The sequence below is a fragment of the Mus pahari genome, chromosome X, assembly GCF_900095145.1.
Source record: "Mus pahari chromosome X, PAHARI_EIJ_v1.1, whole genome shotgun sequence".
NCBI classification, from domain to species: domain Eukaryota; kingdom Metazoa; phylum Chordata; class Mammalia; order Rodentia; family Muridae; genus Mus; species Mus pahari.
Genome location: NC_034613.1, coordinates 62290129 through 62313450, shown reverse-complemented (window position 1 = coordinate 62313450; position 23322 = coordinate 62290129). Strand labels below are relative to the sequence as shown.

At 43.9% G+C, this 23322-nt stretch overlaps 1 protein-coding gene across 2 annotated transcripts in view; it reads left to right on the top strand.

The window, feature by feature from the left end:
• Nucleotides 1–20421, top strand: part of Bcap31 (B cell receptor associated protein 31) — a 32164-nt gene extending 11743 nt beyond the window's left edge. For both annotated transcript variants that reach the window (XM_021187719.1, XM_029534105.1), the window contains exons 5-8: nucleotides 16648–16783; nucleotides 17680–17800; nucleotides 18679–18779; nucleotides 20017–20421. In XM_021187719.1, coding sequence (XP_021043378.1) covers nucleotides 16648–16783; nucleotides 17680–17800; nucleotides 18679–18779; nucleotides 20017–20055 — 397 coding nt within the window. In that variant the 3' untranslated portion in view covers nucleotides 20056–20421. The remainder of the gene's footprint in view (nucleotides 1–16647; nucleotides 16784–17679; nucleotides 17801–18678; nucleotides 18780–20016) is intronic.
• The last annotated feature ends 2901 nt before the right edge of the window (nucleotides 20422–23322 follow it).

The window sequence follows — 23322 nt, the reverse complement described above, 5'->3', positions numbered from 1 at the left end:
TGTAGACCAGGCTGGCCTCGAACTCAGAAATCCGCCTGCCTCTGCCTCCCGAGTGCTGGGATTAAAGGCGTGTGCCACCACGCCCGGCAAGAACTTTTTTTTAACCCTCTTAATTATCTGGCTTGCTGTGCTTCACTACACATTAGTATGGCTACCTATCCAGATATTAGCTTTTTAGAAAACAGTGAGGTCAGATAAATCTGGATTTTCTGGATCCCAATTGAGGAGAGTGAAATGAGGCAAGTAAGGGTGTGTGTGTATCCACTTAATTTTGTATCTCTAGTGTTTTAGTGCGTTGAGTCATCACTGTATGTATGTACAACTTAGAACTCCACAAATGCAAATGATATTATGCACTTTCAACTCTTAAGACATTTTAAAGAGAGAGAGAGAGAGAGAGAGAGAGAGAGAGAGAGAGTGTATGTGTATGTGTATATTTATTTTCATGTAAATGTTAAATATTTTTTGTGGTACCAGGGCTTGAACCCAGGACCTCTTGCAAAACTAGTCATGCATTGTACTACTGAGCTATATCCTTTGCTTTGCAAAAAATTTTTCTTTTTAGATTTATTCATTTTTATTTTATGTATGTGAATATTTAGCCTGCATGCATGTATGTGTACCACATATATGGCTCTGGTTAGATCCTTTAGTACTGAGGTTACAGATGGTTGAGAGACACTATATAGGTGCTGGGAATTATATATTATATCCATGTCCTCTGTAAGTGCAGGTACACCTAGCCACCAGATCATCTCTTTAGACCTCTTTGGGTTTTTTTGTTTTGTTTGTTTGTTTGTTTGTTTGTTTTTTGAGACAGGGTTTCTCTGTGTAGCCCTGGTTGTCCTGGAACTCACTCTGTAGACCAGCTGGCCTCGAACTCAGAAATCCCCCTGCCTCTGCCTCCCAAGTGATGGGATTAAAGGTGTGCACCACCACGCCCTGCGACCTCTTTGCTTTTGAAATGGGGTATCACCAAGTTGCCTGTGCTGGTTTTCAGATTTACCATTCCTTTGCTTCAGCCTCCTGAGTCACTGGGATTATTAGGATTATCAGCCTGCTTTGCTTAAAGTAGTATGTTTAATCACCTTAAAGCTTATCATCAAATTTAGGAAAGTCAGGAAATGAGAATGTTGGGAGAGGTTGACACATACCCTAAATATGTAGAGTTTTTTTAAAAATATGATGGGGATGGGGCTAGTGGGTGACAGTGCTTAGTGTGTGCAAGGCCCTAGGTGACATCTCTAATGTACACACAAAAACACAGAGTATGGAGAGTGAAAACCTGCTGTTAATCCTTCATGGAAAGAACTGGGTAGAAAGCAGGCTTTACATGGCTATGTTAAGTAAAGAGTTGGAGGGCAGAATAAAACCACCTTATAAGGCACTACCAAAATGCCAATCTTCTCTAAACAATTTAACTTCATTTAGGCATGATGAAATTATATCCAGAAACTATAAGATCAGTTAGTGATAGAACTGCTACTGATCTTTGAGGAACTGCAGAATGGGATAAATGTTGGAAGGCAAAAATTTACTTTCCCAGTTGCCAGGTAGGAGAGGGTGGATGGGAAGCCACTAGAATGGGAAAATTTGAGTTCAGTCTGAAGTTGTGTTTTAGAAAGGTTTGTATGCTTTTGAGAAAGAAGAGATCTGAATTACTGAAGACTTCTGTAAGTTATATTTCTTCCCTTCTATAGATCAAACAGGATTCTCAGCAGTGTTTGCAGGCTAAATGTTCTCATGGATCCAGTGCTAAAGTGTGGTCAGGGTGTTGGCCTAACCAGTTTACTTAAGTATAGTCCTAATTCACATGCATGCTACTATGCAGATCAGTGCCATTCAGGTAGAGGCCATATGAGGCTTTCGGTCCCTTGGCCTATTCTGTGCAGATAAGGGTATGGTGAGCAGATATGGTAAGAAGTAGACACTAACAGAAATAGCAATTAAATGAATGATCTTTCAGAATCCCAGCTGTCTAGATGGCCCCACTGACAGAGCTGGCTAGAATGTGAGACTTGAATTTTTAATGGGAAGACATTTATAAATGTAGGATTCATCAAGGGCAAGGAAGACTGAGTTAAATAGGAACACAAAAACTTGGGAGAATGTTACAGCTTAGTTGAATTAGTGGCAAAAAGCTTGTAGGCAAGAAAAGAGCCTGTAGTTTAGTCGGTCCTCAGGATTAAAACAAAAAAGAAACCATCATCACCACCAATACCACCAACACCACCCACAAAAAGTGCTCAGCAGTTAAAAGCACTTATTTTTGCAGAGGATGCAGGAGGTTTGATTCTAACACCCACATGGTGGTTTATATCCACCCATAATGCCAGTTCCAGACAAGCTGACAGCCTTATTTTTCCCTCCAAGATAGGGTCTCACTAAGTAGCTCTGGCTATCCTGGAATTGCTTGTATAGACCAAACTGGCTTTGAACCCACAGGGATTAGCCTGCCTCTGCCTTGCGAGTGCTAAGTAAGAGTAAAGGCTTGCATACGCCACCATACTTGATGGATGTTGGGAATTAAATCCAAGTCTTCTTGAAAAGCAGACAGTATTTTTTTTTTTTTTGGTTTTTTGAGACAAGGTTTCTCTCTATAGCCCTGGCTGTCCTGGAACTCACTCTGTAGACCAGGCTGGCCTCAAACTCAGAAATCCACCTGCCTCTGCCTCTTGAGTGCTGGGATTAAAGGTGTGCGCCACCACACCCGGCTCAGACAGTATTTTTTTAAAGTGTGGTTTATAAGCCCAGTAAGATTTATTTTTTTTAAAGATTTATTTATTATATGTAAGTACACTGTAGCTGTCTTTTTTTAAAAAAGATTTATTTATTTATTTATTTATTTATTTATTTATTTATTTATTTATTTATTTATTTATTTATTATATGTAAGTACACTGTAGCTGTCTTCAGACACTCCAGAAGAGGGTGTCAGATCTNGTTACAGATGGTTGTGAGCCACCATGTGGTTGCTGGGATTTGAACTCAGGACCTTCGGAAGAGCAGTCAGTGCTCTCAACAGCTGAGCCATCTCACCAGCCCTGCCTTTAGACACTCAAGAAGAGGGTGTCAGATCTGTTTGCTCTGGCCCAAGGGTTTATTTATTTATTATATGTAGCTGTCTTCAGACACACCAGAAGAGGGCACCAGATCTCATTACAGATGGTTGTAAACCACCATGTGGTTGATTGAAATTGAACTCAGGACCTTTGGAAGAGCAATCAGTGCTCCTTACCGTTGAGCCATCTCTCCAGCTTCCCAGACAGTACAACTGAGCTATCTATCTCTCCAGCCTGATACCCTCTTTCACCTCTGTGGGCACTAGGTATGCATATGGTGCATATACATATAAACAGGAAAAACCTTCATACATAAATAAAATAAATCCACTTTAGGAAATTAACAAAAGAGAAAGGGGGGGCTGGTGAGATGGCTCAGTGGGTAAGAGCACCCGACTGCTCTTCCGAAGGTCCGGAGTTCAAATCCCAGCAACCACATGGTGGTTCATAACCATCCCTAACAAGATCTGACGCCCTCTTCTGGAGTGCCTGAAGACAGCTACAGTGTACTTACCTATAATAAATAAATAAAATCTTAAAAAAAAAACAAAAGAGAAAGGTACACAAAACTAAAACTCAGTGTATCTTCATGGGGCATGAATGTAGCTTGCAGTATAGGTCACTGCTCTAGGTTAGGTGGCAAGAGGGCCTGAGAAGTGAATGTGAAGGAATACCATACTATAAACTGCACAGGTAGACTGCTTTTAAATTCAAGTTTTTTACTTTTTTTTTTTTCAACATTTATTTATTTATTCTATAAAAGTACACTGTAGCTGTCTTCAGACACTCCAGAAGAGGGAGTCAGATCTTGTTACGGGTGGTTGTGAGCCACCATGTGGGTGCTGAGATTTGAACTCAGGACCTTCGGAAGAGCAGTTGATGCTCTTAACCACTGAGCCATCTCTCCAGCCCAGTTTTTTACTTTTATAATAACAGTATAAACAACCCATTGGATAGTTGCACAAAAATATCTTGTTGTTGTTGTTTTTTCGGGACAGGGTTTCTCTGTGTAGCCCTGGCTGTCCTGGAACTTACTCTGTAGACCAGGCTGGCCTTGAACTCAGAAATCTGCCTGCCTCTGCTTCCCAAGTGCTGGGATTAAAGGCGTGTGTCAACACTTAATAAGATTAATTTTTTATATATTTTAAACTTTTTGTTAAAACCAAGGTAATAACAACGTGTGGATACTTCATTCCTCCTTAGAATAGAGAACAAAATACCAATGAAAGGAGTTACAGAGACAAAGTTTGGAGCTAAGACGAAAGGATGGACTATCCAGAGACTACCCCATCCAGGGATCCATCCTATCGTCAGCCACCAAACCCAGATACTATTGCACATGCCAGCAAGATTTTGCTGAAGGGACCCTGATATAGCTGTCTCTTGAGGCTATGCGAGTGCCTGGCAAACACAGAAGTGGATGCTCACATCCAGCTATTGGATGGAACTCAGCGCCCCCAATGGAGGAGCTAGAGAAAGTACCCAAGGAGCTGAAGGGAGCTGCAACCCTATAGGTAGAACAACAATATGAACTAACCAGTACCCCCTGAGCTCGTGTCTCTAGCTGCATATGTAGCAGAAGATGGCCTAATCAGCCATCATTGGGAAGAGAGGCCCCTTGGTCTTGCAAACTTTATATGACCCAGTACAGGGGAATGCCAGGGCCAAGAAGTGGGAGTGGGTGGGTAGGGGAGCAGGGGTGGGGGAAGGGTATAGGGAACTTTCATCTACCCCTACATCTTATCCCTCTACAAGATTTTCAGGGGCAGTAGCACACATGGAGTTGTTATCTCCTGTGACCACAGTATCATCTTTTCAGGTATCTGAAGTTTCTTTTTTTTTTTTTAAAGATTTATTTATTTATTATATGTAAGTACACTGTAGCTGTCTTCAGACACTCCAGAAGAGGACGTCAGATCTTGTTACGGATGGTTATGAGCCACCATGTGGTTGCTGGGATTTGAACTCCGGACCTTCGGAAAAGCAGTCGGGTGCTCTTACCCACTGAGCCATCTCACCAGTCCCTGAAGTTTCTTTTTAAGGAAGTATTATTGTGTTGATAAATGTGCCAATTGTGATTTACCCTGTATGTATTTTCTTTTTTTTTTCTTTTTTGTTTTGTTTTGTTTTGTTCTAGAGACAGGGTTTCTCTGTGTAGCCCTGGCTGTCCTGGAACTCACTCTGTAGACCAGGCTGGCCTCGAACTCAGAATTCCGCCTACCTCTCCTTCCCGAGTGCTCGGATTAAAGGCGTGTGCCACCACGCCCGGCTTGTATTTTCATTATATACTTCCTTGTAAGCAAAATACACACTGACTTTCTCCGTCTTAGTGGTAAGCTTTTGGAGGCTGAGGTCCATGTTTTCAAATTATGTTTTTCAGTGCTGGGGATTGAACCCAGAGCCTCTTGCATACTAATCCATAACCTCCAGCTCTATATTTTTTGTTTTTTTGTCATGTGTTTGTTTTTAAGTAGCTTATTGAGATCTGTAAAAACTTCTGCTAAACCCTTCACTGTGAATTCTGCAGTTCTAATGTACAGTTTCCTTTTCTGTTTTAACTGTGCATTTACTATAGGCAAAAGTTAAATTATAATTTCAGCAGAGACTTGTCATATGTGGAATATTGTTGATCAAACTGTTAGTACATGGATGTGTAGTAAAACCTCACTTTTGGGTGCACAGTTCTGTTTTTTGTCCCCCTTGTGATGAGGATGAAACCCAAGGACTTGTGTATTCTTCAAAAGTGATCAAACAGTAGGGCCTTCTTTAAGTTGACAAATGCAGTTCTTTCTAATATAAATGGGTAGCTTCAGATGAAAGTAGATTTTATAAATCATCCAATATTCCCAGAGTGATACTTGGGGTGGAATTCCATGGTCCTGTTGGGATGCACCATGGAATCTGTTCCTACAGTTATAATATTATATCTGTTATGTTGATAACTGCTGTTTACTTCTTTTCCTTTGACAAGCATATAAGGCAAGACAAATGTCTGATTTACATCTTGCTCAGACTGCTTAAGCAGACACTATGATCTATGTCCCAGCTGCCTTGTTGTGCCTATAACACCCTTCTGTGGCTCCATCTAGTCAGGGAGGGGGAATGTCTAGTGCTATATCTTGTAAAAAGATGCAGCAATCCTAAGGATCACTGTTAAGTTCATCAGTTGCTCATATTTATTTATGTTTCTGGAATTTTGCTAGAAATACATACATGTCCATGGTCTAAAGGTCAGATTCTATGATAGTGGTTGTAACCCTAAGGAACTCTGATTCTTTCTTTTTCACGTATGAGGATCTGAGTTCAAATAGTCAGTTATGTAAAGAGCTAAGCATGTCAGTTAAGTGGGCTTATAACTAAACTGCTGTGAGCCAGCAAAGACAGGAGGATCACTGGGGCTTACTGGCTGCCAACCTAGCTCCAGGTTCATTAAAAGACTGTCTCAAGGGGAGTAATAGAATAGGACATCACATGTACTTCCTTGGCCTTTACTGGTGTGCATGGGCATGATTTTACATACACACACATGGGGAGAAGGGGAACAGAGGGAGAGAGAATATGAATATTGGGGAGAAAACATCCAGAAATTTCAGACTGTGGATATGTTTAGAGTTAAGAGCCTAGCATATGCAAGGCCATTGACATCATTTTTTAAAAAGAAGCACAAGCCAGGCGGTGGCGGCGCACACCTTTAATCCCAGCACTTGGGAGGCAGAGGCAGGCAGATTTCTGAGTTTGAGGCCAGCCTGGTCTACAGAGTGAGTTCCAGGACAGCCAGGGCTACACAGAGAAACCCTGTCTACCCCCTCCCCCCAAAAAAGAAGCACAAATAACTAGAGAAATGTCAACCTCCCTTGTAGTCTTATTCTCAGAAATAGCTACAGGTAATATTACGGATGTTTCTGAACTTTGAATTAATTAATTGTTTACTTATTTGAGCTAGACTAGCTTCAGACAGCCAGTAGTCTTCCTGCTTTCTTTTAGAAGTATGTTCTGGAATCTGCCAACAGTGCTGGTTGGCCCTAATAGTAAAATAATAGGCCTTTTATATTTTTGTTTTTGGTCTACATGTCTTCTTGTACATAATCTCCTCCAAACTTAGGTACCTTTCCCCCCTTTTTTAAAAAAAAAAAAAGATTTATTTATTTATTTATTATATGTAAGAACACTGTAGCTGTCTTCAGACACCCCAGAAGAGGGCATCAGATCTCATTACGGACGGTTGTGAGCCACCATGTAGTTGCTGGGATTCGAACTCGGGACCTTCAGAAGAGCAATCGGTGCTCTTATCTGCTGAGCCATCTCTCCAGCCCCCCCCTTCTCTTTTTTTAAAGAGATAAGATTTTACTATTTAGCCCTGGCTGATCTGGATCTCTGTATAGGCCAGGCTGTCTGTAAACTCAGATTAACCTGCTTCTGCCTCCTGAGTGCTGGGCTTAGAAAGTAGAAACTATCACTTTTACTTTTTTGGTGTTTTTGAGTCAGGGCAGAGAGATTTTCATGTTCTGTGGAAGCATAGCTGACCAGCAGACACCTCTTCTTGTTGGGTTGTCTGTGCTTGTATGGATAGTAGAACAGAAATTAGGAGGTCAGGGAACTTGTGTTCCCACACCCATGCTTCTCTCCTTGCAGCTGTGTGGCTTTGAATAACTAGCCTTCCTCTCTCACCCCCAGGTCTTCTCATTTGTTAAACAAGGGCTTATCTAGGATATTGGTCAGCTGCAAGGCTATGTGTACTGGGTATGTGTGTTTCTGAGTCTAGTGTGTTTTGTTTGGGTTCTAGCTAAAACCAGGAGGGACCTTAACAATCCTTTATATTAGGTGGCCCTTTATAAATAGAGGACACTCGGGAGTGACTGCCATACCCAGAGCCCATGTATGACTTAGTTCAGATACCATATTCCTTGTAGTGAATATTCCTTGAAGTTAGGACTGGGTGAATGAGTTTAGCCCACATTCAGCTACAGATCACATAGAAAATGCTCTTTTTCTGGCTTTTGGTAGGCAGGTCGTTGGCACAGTTTGTGAGCCAAGCTTCACTTCCATGTTGTGTTAGTCTTGTAAGACTTGTGTGTTAGTGACTATAATATCTTACTACCTTTCATATATTTGAAGATCAGGAAATAAAATGGTAGTGTATGGTTATTAGAGGATCAAAGCCTTTTTTATAGTGATAGAAATTGAACCCAGGGTCGTTTTCAGATTAAATAAACTCTTAACTGCGCTTAGACTTTGTTTCACACAAATGAGACTTTAAATGAACAAAAATAGGAAAATAAGTTCTCTTAAAATGTTACCACCACTTTGTGAGTGTGCATGTATTGTGTACATGGGGAGGGGCAGGATGTGTGGGGATATGGAGGCTAGAGGAGGATATCAGATATGTGACCCTGTCACTTTTCATATTATTTTCTCTTGAGATAGGTTCTCTCACTGAGCCTGAAACTAGGCTGGCATCCAGTGTTTGTGGCAAGCAAGCCCTTGAAATCCTCTTGTCTCTGTCCTCCATAATACTAGGATTACAGGTGCATGTGGCCATGGTCTGCTTTTTACTTGGGGGCTAGCATCTGAATTGAAGTTCTCATGTTAAGCAAGCACTCTTAACCCACTGAGCCACCACTCACTCTAGTCCTGTTTATAGTTATACTTTTTTTTTTTTTTGGTTTTTCAAGATAGGGTTTCTCTGTATAGCCCTGGCTGTCCTGGTACTCATTTGGAGACCAGGCTGGCCTTGAACTCAGAAATCTGCCTGCCTCTGCCTCCCAAGTGCTGGGATTAAAGGCGTGTGCCACCACCGCCCGGCACTTTTTTTTTTTTTTTTGAGACAGGGTCTCATTATGAAGCCCAGGTTGGCCCCATACTCATAAAGATTCACTTGCCTCTGCCTCTCAAGTGCTGGTAGTAAAAGCATATACCACCATGACTAGCAATAACCACTCTTGACATACACCTTTAGTGTATACTTTTCCAGATCCCTGTATACATAATATGAACTTTATTAGTCATTAAGCATTCTATAGATAAGGTGCATAAATAAAGCTTTACACTTCTGCAAGTAATAAAGTGACATTCAGAAGCCTACTTGACTCCTAGAGCTTGCCACTGGAAGTGTTGAAGTTTCACATTTTGAATACTTTGACCACACACACATGGTGATGACACACATGGAATTTTTTCTCCTTGTGTCTTAGTTAGGGTTTTACTGCTGTGAACAGACACCATGACCAAGGCAACTCTTATAAGGATAACATTTAATTGGGGCTGGCTTACAAGTTCAGAGGTTCCGTCCATTATCATCAAGGTGGGAACATGGCAGCATCTAGGCAGCCATGGTGGAGGAGGAGCTGAGAGTTCTACATCTTCATCTGAAGGCTGCTAGCCCAATACTGGCTTCCAGGCAGCTAGGGTGAGGGTCTTAAAGACCACACCCATAGTGCCATGCCTACTCCACAGGGCCACACCTTCTAATAGTGCCATTCCCTGGGCCAAGCATATACAAACCCTCACACATGTCATCATACCTGGAGAATCTCCCTCATTTTAAAAAACCAGGATCAGGCCTTAATTGCTCATTCCCATAGTCCCAGCACCAAGGTGGCAGAGGCAGGAGGATCATAGCATGTGCAGTGTCAGCCAGGGCTATATAGGGTTAGAAGTTGCCCCCTCCAATGGATTCCACAACCCCCCTCTACTTTTCAGGAAGATGTATACTTCAACAACATTTTACCTTCACATTAATAGTTACTTCCCAGGGACAGAGGGCATGGCTTACTGGTAGCAGAATTGCCTCTTGTGTACAAGACTCTTGGTTTTATGAGCAAAACCACAAGTTTATTTATTTACTTTTGTTTTTTGAGACAGGATTTCTCTGTGTAGCCCTGGCTGTCCTACTAGAACTCCATCTGTAGACCAGGCTGGCCTCAAACTCAGAGATCCTGGAGCCTCTGCCTCTCAAGTGCTGGGATTGAAGGTGTGGGCTACCTCCTTTCAGCTACTAAATTGAATTTTCAGGCTAATTTATTGTGAATGCTGTTCCTAGATAGCTTCTTTCTCCAGCATTGTGTGTCTCAATTTCTGACTGGTGAACATATAAAGACTTTAGCCTTATCTTTAAATATAAACAGAAAATATCTCTTGGTTGTCATTTTCTTTCCTATGCCTTAGCTAATCTGATTTTATTTGAGCTTCCTAGTCCTTTTTGAGATGTCTGTGTTTCCCCTGCTCTCTCTTGTGGTTTTTGCTTCATTGGGAGGAGCTAGACAGGTCCTAACTGATAGAATGGGGTAGATGGGTTAGAAGAGACAAAGAACAAGATCTCTTGATGGTTGGACAGTTATTTAAGAAGCACTATGTCTGGTTAACATTGTGGATTAAGATTTTTATAAGAGTATTTTGAAGAAAAGCAGGAGATTCTCGGAATGAAAAGTCATCATGAGAAATGCTGGTATCCTGAACCAAAGCATTAATAGCAGGAGTTGGGTGTAGGGGTGGTGTGAAAGGCACTGGTGGCTAGGATGTTCTGCTCTGAGCATACTGAACATGAGAACCTGGTTGCCAACTAGAAAGGAAGCTCTGGCTGGGTGGTAGTAGTGCACACCTTTGATCCCAGCACTTGGGAAGCAGTGGCAGATGGATCTTTGTGAATTCAAGGCCAGCTTGGTCTACAGTTAGTTCTAGGACATCCAGGGCTACACACAGAAATCCTGTCTCAAAAAATGAAATAAGGAGGTGGGGTAGGGAGAAAGCTTTGTAGACAGATTGTTTAGGAGGCTTCTGAGGGAAGAACCAATAGATAAGGGACAGCAGAGTACACTGAGGGGCCATGCCTGAGAAGACAGGACAAGTAAGCTGGGTTGGGTACAGGCAGGACTGAGTGAAAACGGAGGAGCTGCAAAAGAGAGAGAGGGAAGCTGGGAAGATAGAATGCTAGTGTTAAGAGAGCCAGGTACAACTTACCCATGGGGTATGATTTCTGCTAAGCCAAATTCAGAACCCATAGGGTTAGCCTGCTCCTGCCATCTGTTTACATGAGACTTGAACCACCACTTTCCTATTTCTTGTTTTTTTTTTCCTGTGATATGTACTATGCTTGAAAACCACTATGTTAACCCTGTCTCTGAACCCAGGAACTGAGGGTACAGTGTCCTGCTTTATCCTATGTGTCTTGTGCAATTTTTTTTTTAAAGATTTTATTTATTTATTTATTTATTATATGTAAGTACACTGTAACTGTCTTCAGGCACTCCAGAAGAGGGCATCAGATCTTGTTACGGATGGTTATGAGCCACCATGTGGTTGCTGGGATTTGAACTCCGGACCTTCGGAAGAGCAGTCAGGTGCTCTTACCCACTGAGCCATCTCACCAGCCCCGTCTTGTGCAATTTTTAATGGAAAACCAAGAATTACAGTTGTCATTGTCACCATCTTAAGTAGTGTTAAAAACTTTCATATTCTTCCTCAGTATCCTCTAGAACTCTCCTTTTCAAATCTGAAACTATACCTGTGATATATAACCTGTGGGTATTACTCTTCTCTAAGGCTCTCTTCCTGTACCCTTAGGAGCACTACCACAGAAGAGTCACTGTTACCCTTTATGTCCCCTGGCAGAAAAGCCTCTTCAACTGTTCTTTTTTTTTTAAAAAGATTTATTTATTATATGTAAGTACACTGTAGCTGTCTTCAGACACTCCATAAGAGGGCATCAGATCTCATTACAGGTGGTTGTGAGCCACCATGTGGTTGCTGGGATTTGAACTCAGGACCTTCAGAAGAGCAGTCGGTGCTCTTACCTGCTGAGCCATCTCACCAGCCCCTCTTCTACTGTTCTACTAGCCTTGTTCTACCTAGTTTGTTTACTGTGCCCTGGCCATGGGATCTTTATGACATGTCTCTTTGGGCGTAGAGACTTGACATAGATGTTGTGATCCCAGAAGTTCTGCCCTACTCTCTGCCATGAGTCAACCATGTAGGTCTCTTTGGATAACCTTGAGTGTTTTACACCCCCTTTTCTTGAGCGTGTCTGACTTGACCTTATTTTAATGACTGCTGAGAGGGTGGGGCAGTGGAACCCCTGGTACTACCACTTTTTATTATCTGAAGTCTTACCTGGACATCTCCTAGTTGTGGTTCCTTGACAGAGTGGCCACCTCATCTTTTCTTCTAATAGTTGAGGCATAGTCACAGTGTCCCAAGTTTATAGCCACACTGTAGGACTTTCTTAGACTGTGACATCATGAAATTAGCAGGTAGCACTCTGTTTCTTAGACTGTGACAGCATGAAATCAGCAGGTGGCACTCTGACACCAAAGTCCTACTTGACATGGGGCAGAAGTATAGCAGAGCTAGTGTATACAACTTAATATCTGCAGGGGTGGTTTCTCAGCTGAGGCTGTTCTGGACCATACCATAGAACCTTTCAGTTGGGACTTGGTTCTGTTTCCCACTTGTTCATGTTTTTCTCCTGTATGCTAACTGGGGCACATAGGTGAAAAGTTCCCGTGAAGCCTTGTCTCTTAATGTGCTTGACCTCGTTCTTAGAGGCCAGAGAGAGATTCAGTTTCTTCTACCTTCTCTTGTGTACTCAGCCTTTTTATAAAAGCATGATAGCTTTACTTAGCATCCAAGAACATTTTTACCAGGAATTCCAAGTTGAGTTCAGGTATTTGTCTGCCAAGGACACATCTGTATTCCGTTAAGTTTTGTTCTCTGAGCTTTGTATCTATGCTTGGATTCAGTTAATATGAACCCTGAGCTGTTGTGTCAGTGACTACTCTAGATCTTGAGGAGCTTTCTTTGGCTCTTAGGTTTTCACCTATGCTTTGTTAGTGTTTGTTTGTATTCAAGTCAGGGTTTCTCTGTGTTGTCCTGGTTGTCCTGGAACTCGCTCTGTTGACCAGGCTGGCCTTGAACTCAGAGTGCTGAAATTACAGGTATGCGCCACCACCATCCAGCCTCACCTATGCTTTTTAACTGAATAGGTATAAACAGTTAATCTAGGTAAATCTTCAGGAGATAAAACAGAGATTGATGCTATCTATGCAGGAATAGAAACCATTAAGTAGTCATTTCTGATTTCTGTAGGCTGTTATGTTTTGGGATTAGAGTAGGGCAGTTCTGAAGTTTGTTCCTGTTTACCATATGCCTCACTCAGTTGTAGAGGCTTGACAAATGCCATATAGAAAACAATGGAGAGAGTGCTTGAGAGACTATTAAGTGGGAAAGCGGTAAAATGTTCCAGAAAGACTGGTTTCTTGGGCTGGCAAATGCTGGCCAGCACACTAGGAAGGGCCTAATCTGTCCTGCCAGGTCCCTAAAGTTTGGGGTGGAGGCCAGAGCTTGGGTCTCTCATGAGCTTGAGGTAGTGAATCAAGTGTCCCATGTGGCTTCTTAGCTGCCACTTCAGCCACAAGCCCAGCTTGCTCACTGACAGAGTCTGAGCCAGCACCCTCCTGCTGCTGTCTTTTATCTCTGTTAGATAGGAGGATGAGTGCTATATCAGTTTATGCCCCACCCCAGCCCTCAGTGCCAGGCTTCCAGGTAGACATGGGTTTAACAAGAAAAAGGCTTGGACCTGACAAGCAGCCTCAAACATACTCCTTCACTTGTCAGGGAGTGTTCCCTATTCCAGGAGTGAAATTAGGTCACCTGGAAAGTTCTTTTCATTGTGCCTAGTCTGGGGGAGTAGCGATAACAAGTATAGGGCCTAGTTGAAAGGTGTTTATAGCCTGATAGGACAATCAAATGACTGAATATCCTCTTGTGAATACAAGAGCCTGTCGTGTATTGGGGGCTGCTGTGGGAACACTACCGGCTACATCCCACAATAGGAAAGGCTTTCCTGAGGGAGGTGATGGTTGAGGCATTACTCTCACACAGTGGCTCAACCAGAGGAGCAACTGGTCAAATTTGTCAGCTCTGGAGTACTCCAGACCATGGGATAGCATCCTCTCTAAACTTGACAAGGAAAGTATGGATAGTGAGTTGGAGTAAGAGACAAGGAGGACAGAGCCTCTACCACAGAAACACACTTGATAGGTTCTGATGGAGTAAGGGAAGACCTATCTTGACGGGCTATGTTTGGAGTGTTTGTGTAACATCAGAATCTGATGTTTAGTAGGCTGTTACGAGTCTGGTAACAGATAAACCCTTTAGGGAATAAAGCTAACTGGAAGAAAATACAGACTGCAAATACCTGAGGAAGAGTTTACCAGATGGGAGACCTCTTAAAACCAACTTGTCAGTAGCAGCATATGTTACAGAGTGCACATCATCTGAAAACTCAAGTGGTTGAAGGATGAAGCAGAGGGCAAAGGCAGGGAAGGAAAAAAGACGGACTTAAGAGGAAATGGCAAGAAAATGACCCACAGTCAACCCTGGATGGATTAGAGGCCTAGCTCCAACACAGGTGATATGAAAGAACTATCAGTATATGTGTTGGGCGTGCAATTAGAGTGTTTGCCATTGGTGGCCAGCTAGCGTGCCCTGGGACAGAGGTGGGGAAAATGTCCATGACAGTTGGCCAGAGGAAGAAAAACCATGACCAGGTTGGCAATGTGATTGTCTTGTTAATAGCTGCAAATCAAATGCCAGAATTGTGAGCAGACACTGTTCAGACTTTGGTTTCTGTGGATGCTGTATTCTGTGAGTATTCTGGACTATCCAGGAAACCCTAGTTCACAATATCTGAGGAAGGCTTATGATAGCATGGAACAGAATTGTACTGAGACTGTCGTTCCTGATAGGACTGCCTTGCTAGTTGTGGCAGTCATTTACCAGCTGGCTGGCTTCCCTTAGTAACTGGGGTGACAGCAGTGGACACTCCCTAGCAGCCATTTGCCTGGCTAGGTAGGGGTGGCAAGCCTTGGTTTGTTTGTTCACTCATCTTTGCTAGGACCCAGCAGTGCTCATGGGTCCCATCTCTACCACTAGGTGGCACACATGCTCCTCCCCTCATTTCTAGCTATGGGGAGGGCCCTCTTAAACTTTACAGGAACCTGTTCTGGAACCAGGAAGCTAGGAGTTGGGGATAGTCACAATTGCTTTTCTTACTGGTGTCTCTCTAATTTCTGGCCACTGTCTGTCATGCTCATGAATTCTTGCTGGCTGCTTGGGTGCTTGGTAGCTTCTACTTTCAGAGCTCCAGCCCAGTGGGGAGCAGGCTGGTGGGCAGCTCTGGGCTGAGGCAGGGAAACCTGAGCTCTAAGCCACGAGGTCTAGGCTGCTAAGTTTAGACAGCACATGTCACTGGAAACTCTCCTCTCATGCCAGGAATCAACATCTTGGCTCTCTCTGTGCCACCAGGGACCCCTGGGTGCTTCTACCTAAACAGGACCCATAGAGTTCCTCTGTTCCACATGTACATTCTCCAAAAGTGTTCTACTTACAGCCCTTCAGAGCCTGGACTGAAGCTGAGAAGAAAGCTCACCTATTCTGTGCTTTTGGTTCCCTTGCCTGCCCAGGCTGCAGATGGGAATGACAAGAGTCTAATAATGCATGATAGGACCAGAGAGGCCAGCCCTGGAACAGGCCAAGACGACTGCCACTCTTCTAAGCAAGCACTTCTGTTGAAGTGCCCTGGAAGAGGCATCAAGCATGTTTTCTTCCGTTTTCCCAGGCCTCTGCATGTACTCCAAGTACTGTGGCTAGATTTTCCAAGGCATGTGGGCAAGTACTCCGCCTTCTTGGCTGCCTGAGTAGTGACTTTCTCAAGGCTGTAGCTTCTGTCCTCTCTCTGCTCACTTAGTTTATTGTTCAGGGTCCAGTGCTTATCCCTACCCACTTACCTGTTTACCTTTACAGCTGTTTGAGATAGGCAATGGGTACCTGTGTCTTGATTCTTTTTTCTGTGTCCCAAGTAGTTAATGACAGCCTCAGTTTGAGTGCTATTATATAACAGATTACATTGTCCCACCTGGTTATAAGATATGTTTGGGAAGGAGATTTGGAGAAGGGTTTTTTTTCTACTCATGTTGGGACCTGGAAGCTGAGAGAGTATATTTCCCAATGTAGGTTTTGGAGTCCAGTAGATGGGAGTTGGAATTATAGCTATGCGTATTTCTGGCGCCTAGACTTTCTTTAACTTTGATACATTGCTTCACCCTGCTCAACTTTGTTTTGTTTTGTTGTTGTTATTGTTTGTCAAATGAGAGTAGCAGTAGTAATTACCTCATGAAGTATCTATGACGAATTCACTTGGCATGTTGGAAGTGTCCAAATTTATTATCTTAACATTGTTCTCCTAGGGAGGCAAGCCTGGCCTCGCAAGAAGGAAAACAGTGCTGAGGCTTGGTTAGCACATCTAAGCCCTCACCTGGAAAGTGCTGGTGTTTCAATACCTATTGCTATATAGCTAGGTCATGCCTGGGTGTGCTGTAGCTTCTGATCACTGCCTGAGATTCTTCCCAGAGCCCAATACAGCTGTTTTTTGGGGGGTGGGTGATGTGGCAGAGGCCAGTTCCTGGGCCCTACTTTGTGTTGCCAGGTCCAGGCTGGAGGCAGGGTAGGCAGGTAGCAGCCAAGAAGAGTTCTTGCCAGGCCCTTTGCTCTCATGTTTCTCACTTTCCCTTCTTTTTATAAACAATGGCAGCCTGCTTAGACGCCTGGTGACTCTCATCTCCCAGCAGGCCACACTGCTGGCCTCCAATGAAGCCTTTAAAAAGCAGGCAGAAAGTGCCAGCGAGGCAGCCAAGAAATACATGGAGGAGAATGATCAGCTAAAGAAGGTAAGTGCCCCTACAACCTGAGTGGGATGTCCAGAACCACAGTGCTAGTGGCTCATCTCTAAGAATCCACAGTAGTTATTAGGCTGGGGCCTGTGTGATAATACTGGTCCCTGAAGGAGTTTTTAGTGGGTAGGCTGTGCCTATTGGAACGATCCAGGATGACTCTGGTGCCTTCTTTTCATTCATGAGGACACAGCAGAGGAAGAGGGTATTACCATTGTTGTCTCCATATGCTGGTTCCAGTAGCACTTGTTTTGTTTTGTTTTATTTTATGAGAATGACTCTCTAGGAACAGAGACCTGTGTTGAAGAAGACCCTTATTCTTTAGAAGTTAGTTGTCAGTTGCAACCCTTTATGAACATGGGGCTGATGGATCCCTTGGTATTAGAGAAGAATCAGAGATCTATCAGAGGATCTGTACTATAAGCAAGCTGGGAAGGAGAGTGATGGTTTAGAGATTGGTAGGGTGCAGTTGAATATAAACAAATTTTGGCGTCATTGGCTGTAGTGAAGCTGCAAGAGTCAGGGAAGAGAAGGAAGACTCATGGTTCTTTAGGTTATCTGGGCTGAGCTCCAGGTGACAGCAAATTGAGTTACTGGTTCGATGGGTAAACATAGAGCCATTGAACTTTACTGGTGGGAAAGTAGGTCTAGGGACTGGGGTAGGCAGAGTGTATAGCCTGTAAATGAATTTGCAGCAGGTGCTTCTTTCCTCAGCAGCTAGCTATATCCTGGTCTGTGTCTGAGAGCCCTGTAGTGGCCTAGTTTTGTCTTGTTATTTCCAAAAGGGCCAGTAATTGCTCAAAGTAGCTTGAGAAATCAGAGTTCTGTGGAATACACTGGACCTTCACTTTCACTTCCTTCTGAATAACCCAGGTGCTTGGCACTTTCCCTAGGGAGCTGCCGAGGATGGAGGCAAGTTGGATGTTGGGAATACTGAAATGAAGTTAGAGGAGAACAAGAGCCTGAAGAATGACCTGAGGAAGCTAAAAGATGAGCTGGCTAGCACCAAGAAAAGTGAGGATGGCTGTCCTATTACACCCAGAAGCTCCACTGTCCATTGATGCCCCCATGGATCAAGTATTTTTGTTGTTGTTGTTGTTTTTTCGAGACAGGGTTTTTCTGTATAGCCCTGGCTGTCCTAGAACTCGCTTTGTAGACCAGGCTGGCCTCGAACTCAAATCCGCCTGCCTCTGCCTCCCGAGTGCTGGGATTAAAGGCGTGTGCCACATGGATCAAGTATTAATAGCACACTTCATGTGAAAGCTCAAGAGTTGGGTGGAAACAAACACATAGCACTCAATGCCTTCACACCTAAATGTGATCAAAGAAGTTCACTGCTAGAGCATGTTTGAGTAGGCCTTGGAGAAGCCCTAACTGTTGTGCATGCTTTAGTAGTGCTCACTCTAGGGGTTTCCCATTAAGAGAGGCAGGCAAGGGGGAGGCCCAACATGCCTTGGAGCCAAGAACAAAAAAGTGTCAGAAAGAATTTGTGTGATCCATCCTCTCTCACTTCTAGATTAATTTCAGACTCATTCGTCACTGTAGGTGCTGGCCAATGTCACTAGGGGTCTTAATGCTGGGATTTTGCTCATTGCCTCTCACTGCCAGCCAGTTAAAAGGTTACCCCTTCTGGGAATCGTTAAGTGTCCTTTCATTTATAGGACTAAGGGGGCTGATTCTGACTTTTTATTCCATCTAGCTGTTGGGTTATCCATCCTTACAATTCTCCACTAGTGGTTTTTAAAGGCAGAAACATTGACAAACACTGGAACCTTATCTGTATAACTTTTTTTTGTGACAGAGTTACAGAAGTTTCCCATGTTTTAAGCAGGTAGGATTTTTTTTCCTTAGATAATCTTTTGATCTCTTCCTGTGTTCGTTTTTATTGTTAGAACTTGAGAAAGCTGAAAACGAGGCTCTGGCTATGCAGAAGCAGTCTGAGGGCCTTACCAAAGAATATGACCGCCTGCTAGAAGAGCATGCCAAACTGCAGGTCAGTGTTTCCCTTTCTGTAGGTGCAAGTTAGGGTCAGGATCCTACAGCACAGTTCTAGGGTACTAAGGAGCCTCTTGCCTCCTTTGTTGTTGTGTGTAGGCTTAGAGCAGACCCAGCTGTCAGAACCCTTCGTGCAGGAGGTATGGCATGGTACTAGATGGTGGGCTAAAACCTGCAAAGTTCAAGGGCAGCCCTTATCAGTAGATTGACTCTTTGCTCTGAGCCTTTCCTACCTTAAATCCAGTCTCAAGCCCCTAAAAAGGGGTTATTTAACATTCTAAGACTGTGGTGTGCTATTTCATTAGGAGCATACATGGGAAAGCTGAGTGTGGTGGCCACACCCAAAATGCCAGTACTTTAGGAAGCTGAGACTGGAAAGTTGAGAAAATTCCAGGTCAGCCTAGGCTACATACTAAGACCCTGCTTCAGAAAACAAAACCCCTCAATAATGTAGAGACCTGCTCTTGTCTACCTCTCCTGTGGGATGGGGCAGGGGGAAGGGTAATGTTTGGCAAAGTCTAAAGTAAGTGAGGATAAAGACTCAAAGGTCATCCTACTGCTAAGTACTAGTTGTTGATCTGAGTTTTCAGGCTAGGCTCACAACTCTAGATCTGGCTGGAAGCTCAGGTGGTCAGCAAGGTGAGTAGAAGGAGCCAAGTAAAGATCCCTAGATTTGTTTGGTTTACATCAGGTAGTGGGTAGGAGGAAGGGCCCAGCCCCACAGGGAGTGCCTGGTCCCTCAGAATATACCAGGCTATCTGGGCAGGACTTAGGCGTTGGGTCTGTGTATCCATGTACATAAAATAACCTTGGGTTATCACTCCTCAAGAGCTATCCATTTTATTTTATAAGACCAGGTATCTCATTTGCCTAGAGCTTACAATGTAGACTTGTTACCTAGCTATAGGAATCTAACTGATCTGCCTCTCCAGCTCTGAGATTACAGGTATGCTCTACTACATCTGACTTTTTATGTGTTTTGGGATTAAACCCAGGTCCTCATGCTTTTATGGCAGATGTTATCTCCCAACTCCCAAGGATTTGGGTTTTCACTGGAAGGTACACAATTGTGAAAGACCCTAAATTGGGACTTAAAGACTAGCCTGCTGTGTGCTCTGGAGGAGCTCTTGGTTCTGCTCCCATTGCAGTAAAAGAGAGCTGCAGGGGACTCCTCCAACTGCCAGTCCTCCCAGGCCGTGCTAACTTCATTTTGGGGGGGTTCTTTCCTTTTCCAGGCATCAGTACGTGGTCCCTCAGACAAGAAGGAGGAGTAAAGGCTTGGTTTTTTCCTGCCTGCCGCTGCCTTCTACCAGACCCATGCTTACTGCTTCCTTGGAGCCCAGCCTATCCCTCTGGTACTTGGGTTTATTCCCTACTTCCCCAATTTTCTTCCATGGCTTATAGATCATCATTTTGGCACCATTACACATACTGCTCTTACACCAAAAGGGACCTGATTGTTGTTTGTTTATAGAAAGTACTTTTGCCACTGTTCTGCCTGGCCAGGGCACTTTCCACTCCTGGAAGTGTAGAAAAGCACTGGTGACCTGGCCTGCAGTTGAACCCCTTTTTATTTTGCAATGTATCCTAAAGGAGGCTGCTGTTTTATCCTGAGGGGAATAAATGTTGTTATGTTATAAGGTGTTTGTGTCTAACTGAGGCTTTGGGGATGATTCGGCTGCTCCTCTCTCAAAGTTAAAGAGTGCCCAGGAAGGCTGCAGATGCCTAGTGTGGCACTTTTCTTACCTTGAGCTTCTTCTTATTCCCTGAAGACCAGACTTACACTTGCTGTCAAAGCTCCTGCTCTCTGCCTCCACCCTACCTCCTCCCTTCAAGTCAGGACAACTCTGCTTTATGGCTCTTGGGGAGTGTCTGTCTTGTCAGTCTCCCTAGGAGTTGGCAACTGTCTGGGAAGCCTGGTAAACCAGCAGGACTTCCTGGTGCCTTCTCCGAGTTCCTATTCATCACATTCAGGACAGATAGAATGTGGCAGAGTGCCACCAGTCACTCCCTGCCCAACCCCCTCCTGAAGGTTTACAGCATGACCTCTGACTAATGCTGACTGGGAAAGGAGACTGTCCTTGGCAATGACCTAGAGCTTGCTACTGCAGAACAAGGCAGTGTAGAGGGGCTTTAAGGCAGTAGAGAAGGGACTGCATAGTGCTTGGGTCTTTGCAACACATCAGTCCTGAAGAGTTACTAGATAAGGTTTTGCCTCTGCACTGACTTACTTTGCTGACAGGTCCAAGCCCTCACTGCTTACTTCCTTAGAGCAAGATCAGCCTGTAGCTAGGCTGCTCTCTAGCAGGGCACAAGAAAGGGTCTATCCTTGATCAGGTGCTTATCACCCCTGCCCTGTGAAGACTGGGTGGAAGGATTATGGGAGCAGGTTAGAAGTGTCTTGGAATTGGAGTGACTCCTGAAGATGTTGATGTTGGCTAGATGGTTGTCAGCTAACTATGTTCCTACTCCTGTCTGACCTGTATGGGACTAGACCAAGAAGCTGCCTTCTCAAGCATTCTGTCACTCTTCCCCACCCTCAAAGCATGGCTGCCCTGTGAGGAGTCCACCCCCTTCCCAGCAGTTTAGAGGTGGTGCCTATAGGGGCAGGAACATTCAGGTAACACCCTCTAGTTGCTATGCCAAGGCTTAGGACTAGTCCACTTTTCCAGGAAGTGTTCTTTGGGCTTCCCTGAGCTTGCTTGTCTGTGATTTGGAAGGTCAAAGTCCAGATCACCTCTCCTGCCTTTCCACTCTGACCCTGGCCACTACCCTCTCTGGTCCAGGTTCTGGGGAATCCTGTCTGATAGTTTGCCACTCCATCTTTTCAATCTACTTGGACTTTTTGATCTCAGTTTCTTAAGCCTTTGTATAGGAGTAGGTGTCCTGAGCAAATAGGAATCTATTGTAGCATCCAGTTAAATAGCACATTTCTGTGAAGTTGCCTTTTCTATGGTGTCACCATTTTCTGTTTCTGAAGTTGACTGGTTGCTGAGAAGGCCTTTAGCCTGAAAGAGAGGTGAGAGCTCTCATCCCGAACAGAGCCTGATGCTGTGAGCTCCTTTTTCATGGGTGGAGTTAGTTGAGAGAAAGGATGGTGTGAGGCCAGGTGGGTGTTCTTATAGACCTGAGGAAGATCTGCAGCTGATGATAACATGCTGAGATTTAAGGATAAGAACAAACAGGAGTTTGGGCAAGAGCAGAGGCCTGTAAAGGAAGACAAACTGAAGGTGAGTGTTGAGAAGAGGGCAGGGAGGCTACAGTCTGTCCCAAGTGATGACTGCTTCCTGCTCTGCATGGAACAGAACCACTCTGCACAGAACAGAACTAGTGTTGTCTGCTTACCATCCCTCCTGTGGCGCCACATACTCATCAGAGGTTGCCCTCTGTGTACTAGGCCCCACCCTTCCAAGACCTGTCCTCTATAACTTTTTTTATATTGTGGTAAAGTGTAAATGTATATACTTATAATACATCCTAAAACATCTTCGCTATTTTTAGGCACATAGTTTTGATGCCATTAATCATTTACAAATGTAGAACTTGGTATCATGTTTTTAAACCCCAGCCCCTGGTCTGGGGTTAAGCTTCATCATTCTACTCAGTCTCTAGATTTGACTGTTCTAGGAGTTTCTTGTGAGTAGAATCATACAATGTTCTTAAAGAAGTAGCTTATTTCACCAATCATCATGTCCTTCAGGGTCATTCATACAACATATATCTCAATCCTTTTTCAGGCTAACTAAAATTACTTTTTGTGAATAAGCCATAACGTGATCATTCATTCATGTACATATTTGGGTCTCTCCCTTCCTCCATTGGGCATTGAACCTAGTGTGTTCTACATGCTAGGCAAGTGTTTTACTTCTGAGCGGTATCTCCTGCTCTTTATGTGTTTTGAGACAATCTTCATAGGTTGTCCAAGATGGTTTTAAACTTGCCCTGTAGCCCAGGAAGACATTGATTTTGCAATTCCCCCTTGCCATAGCCCCCCAAATAGCTAGGATGGCCAGACTCAGCTAACTCCACCTCCACCTCAGCTGGTGCCTTTGGCAATCCTGGAGTTAAACCCAGGGACTTGTATAGCTAAGTAGCTGCTCTGTCATTGATTGTATTTTCAGTGTAAGGAAAGCCTTGAACTCACTCTGTAGCACATGCAGCCTTGAGCTTTTGATCCTCCTGCTTCAACCACCTAAGTAGCTGGTTTGCTACCTGGCCTACCTGACTTTTTGAATTCCCACTTTCTAAATGAGGCTTTTGCATGTTGCCCAAGGCCACTCTTATCTGGGTCCCTATAATCTCTGCCACACAGTGAACCATCATCTTTGAACCTTGAAGGCCAGTCAGGGCCCAGGATGTTATATGTTGCTGAGTCTTCCTCTGTACCCACTTAAGCTCCACCCTCAGCCCTTCCAGACTCAGGACTCATGTGGTAAGTACTTAGTTTTAGCTCCAGGCCAGACTTTCTAGAACTGCAAAGTCCTGTGTCCATTTGCCAACCAGAGATCTCTACTTGGATGACATTTCCCAGATGACATGCC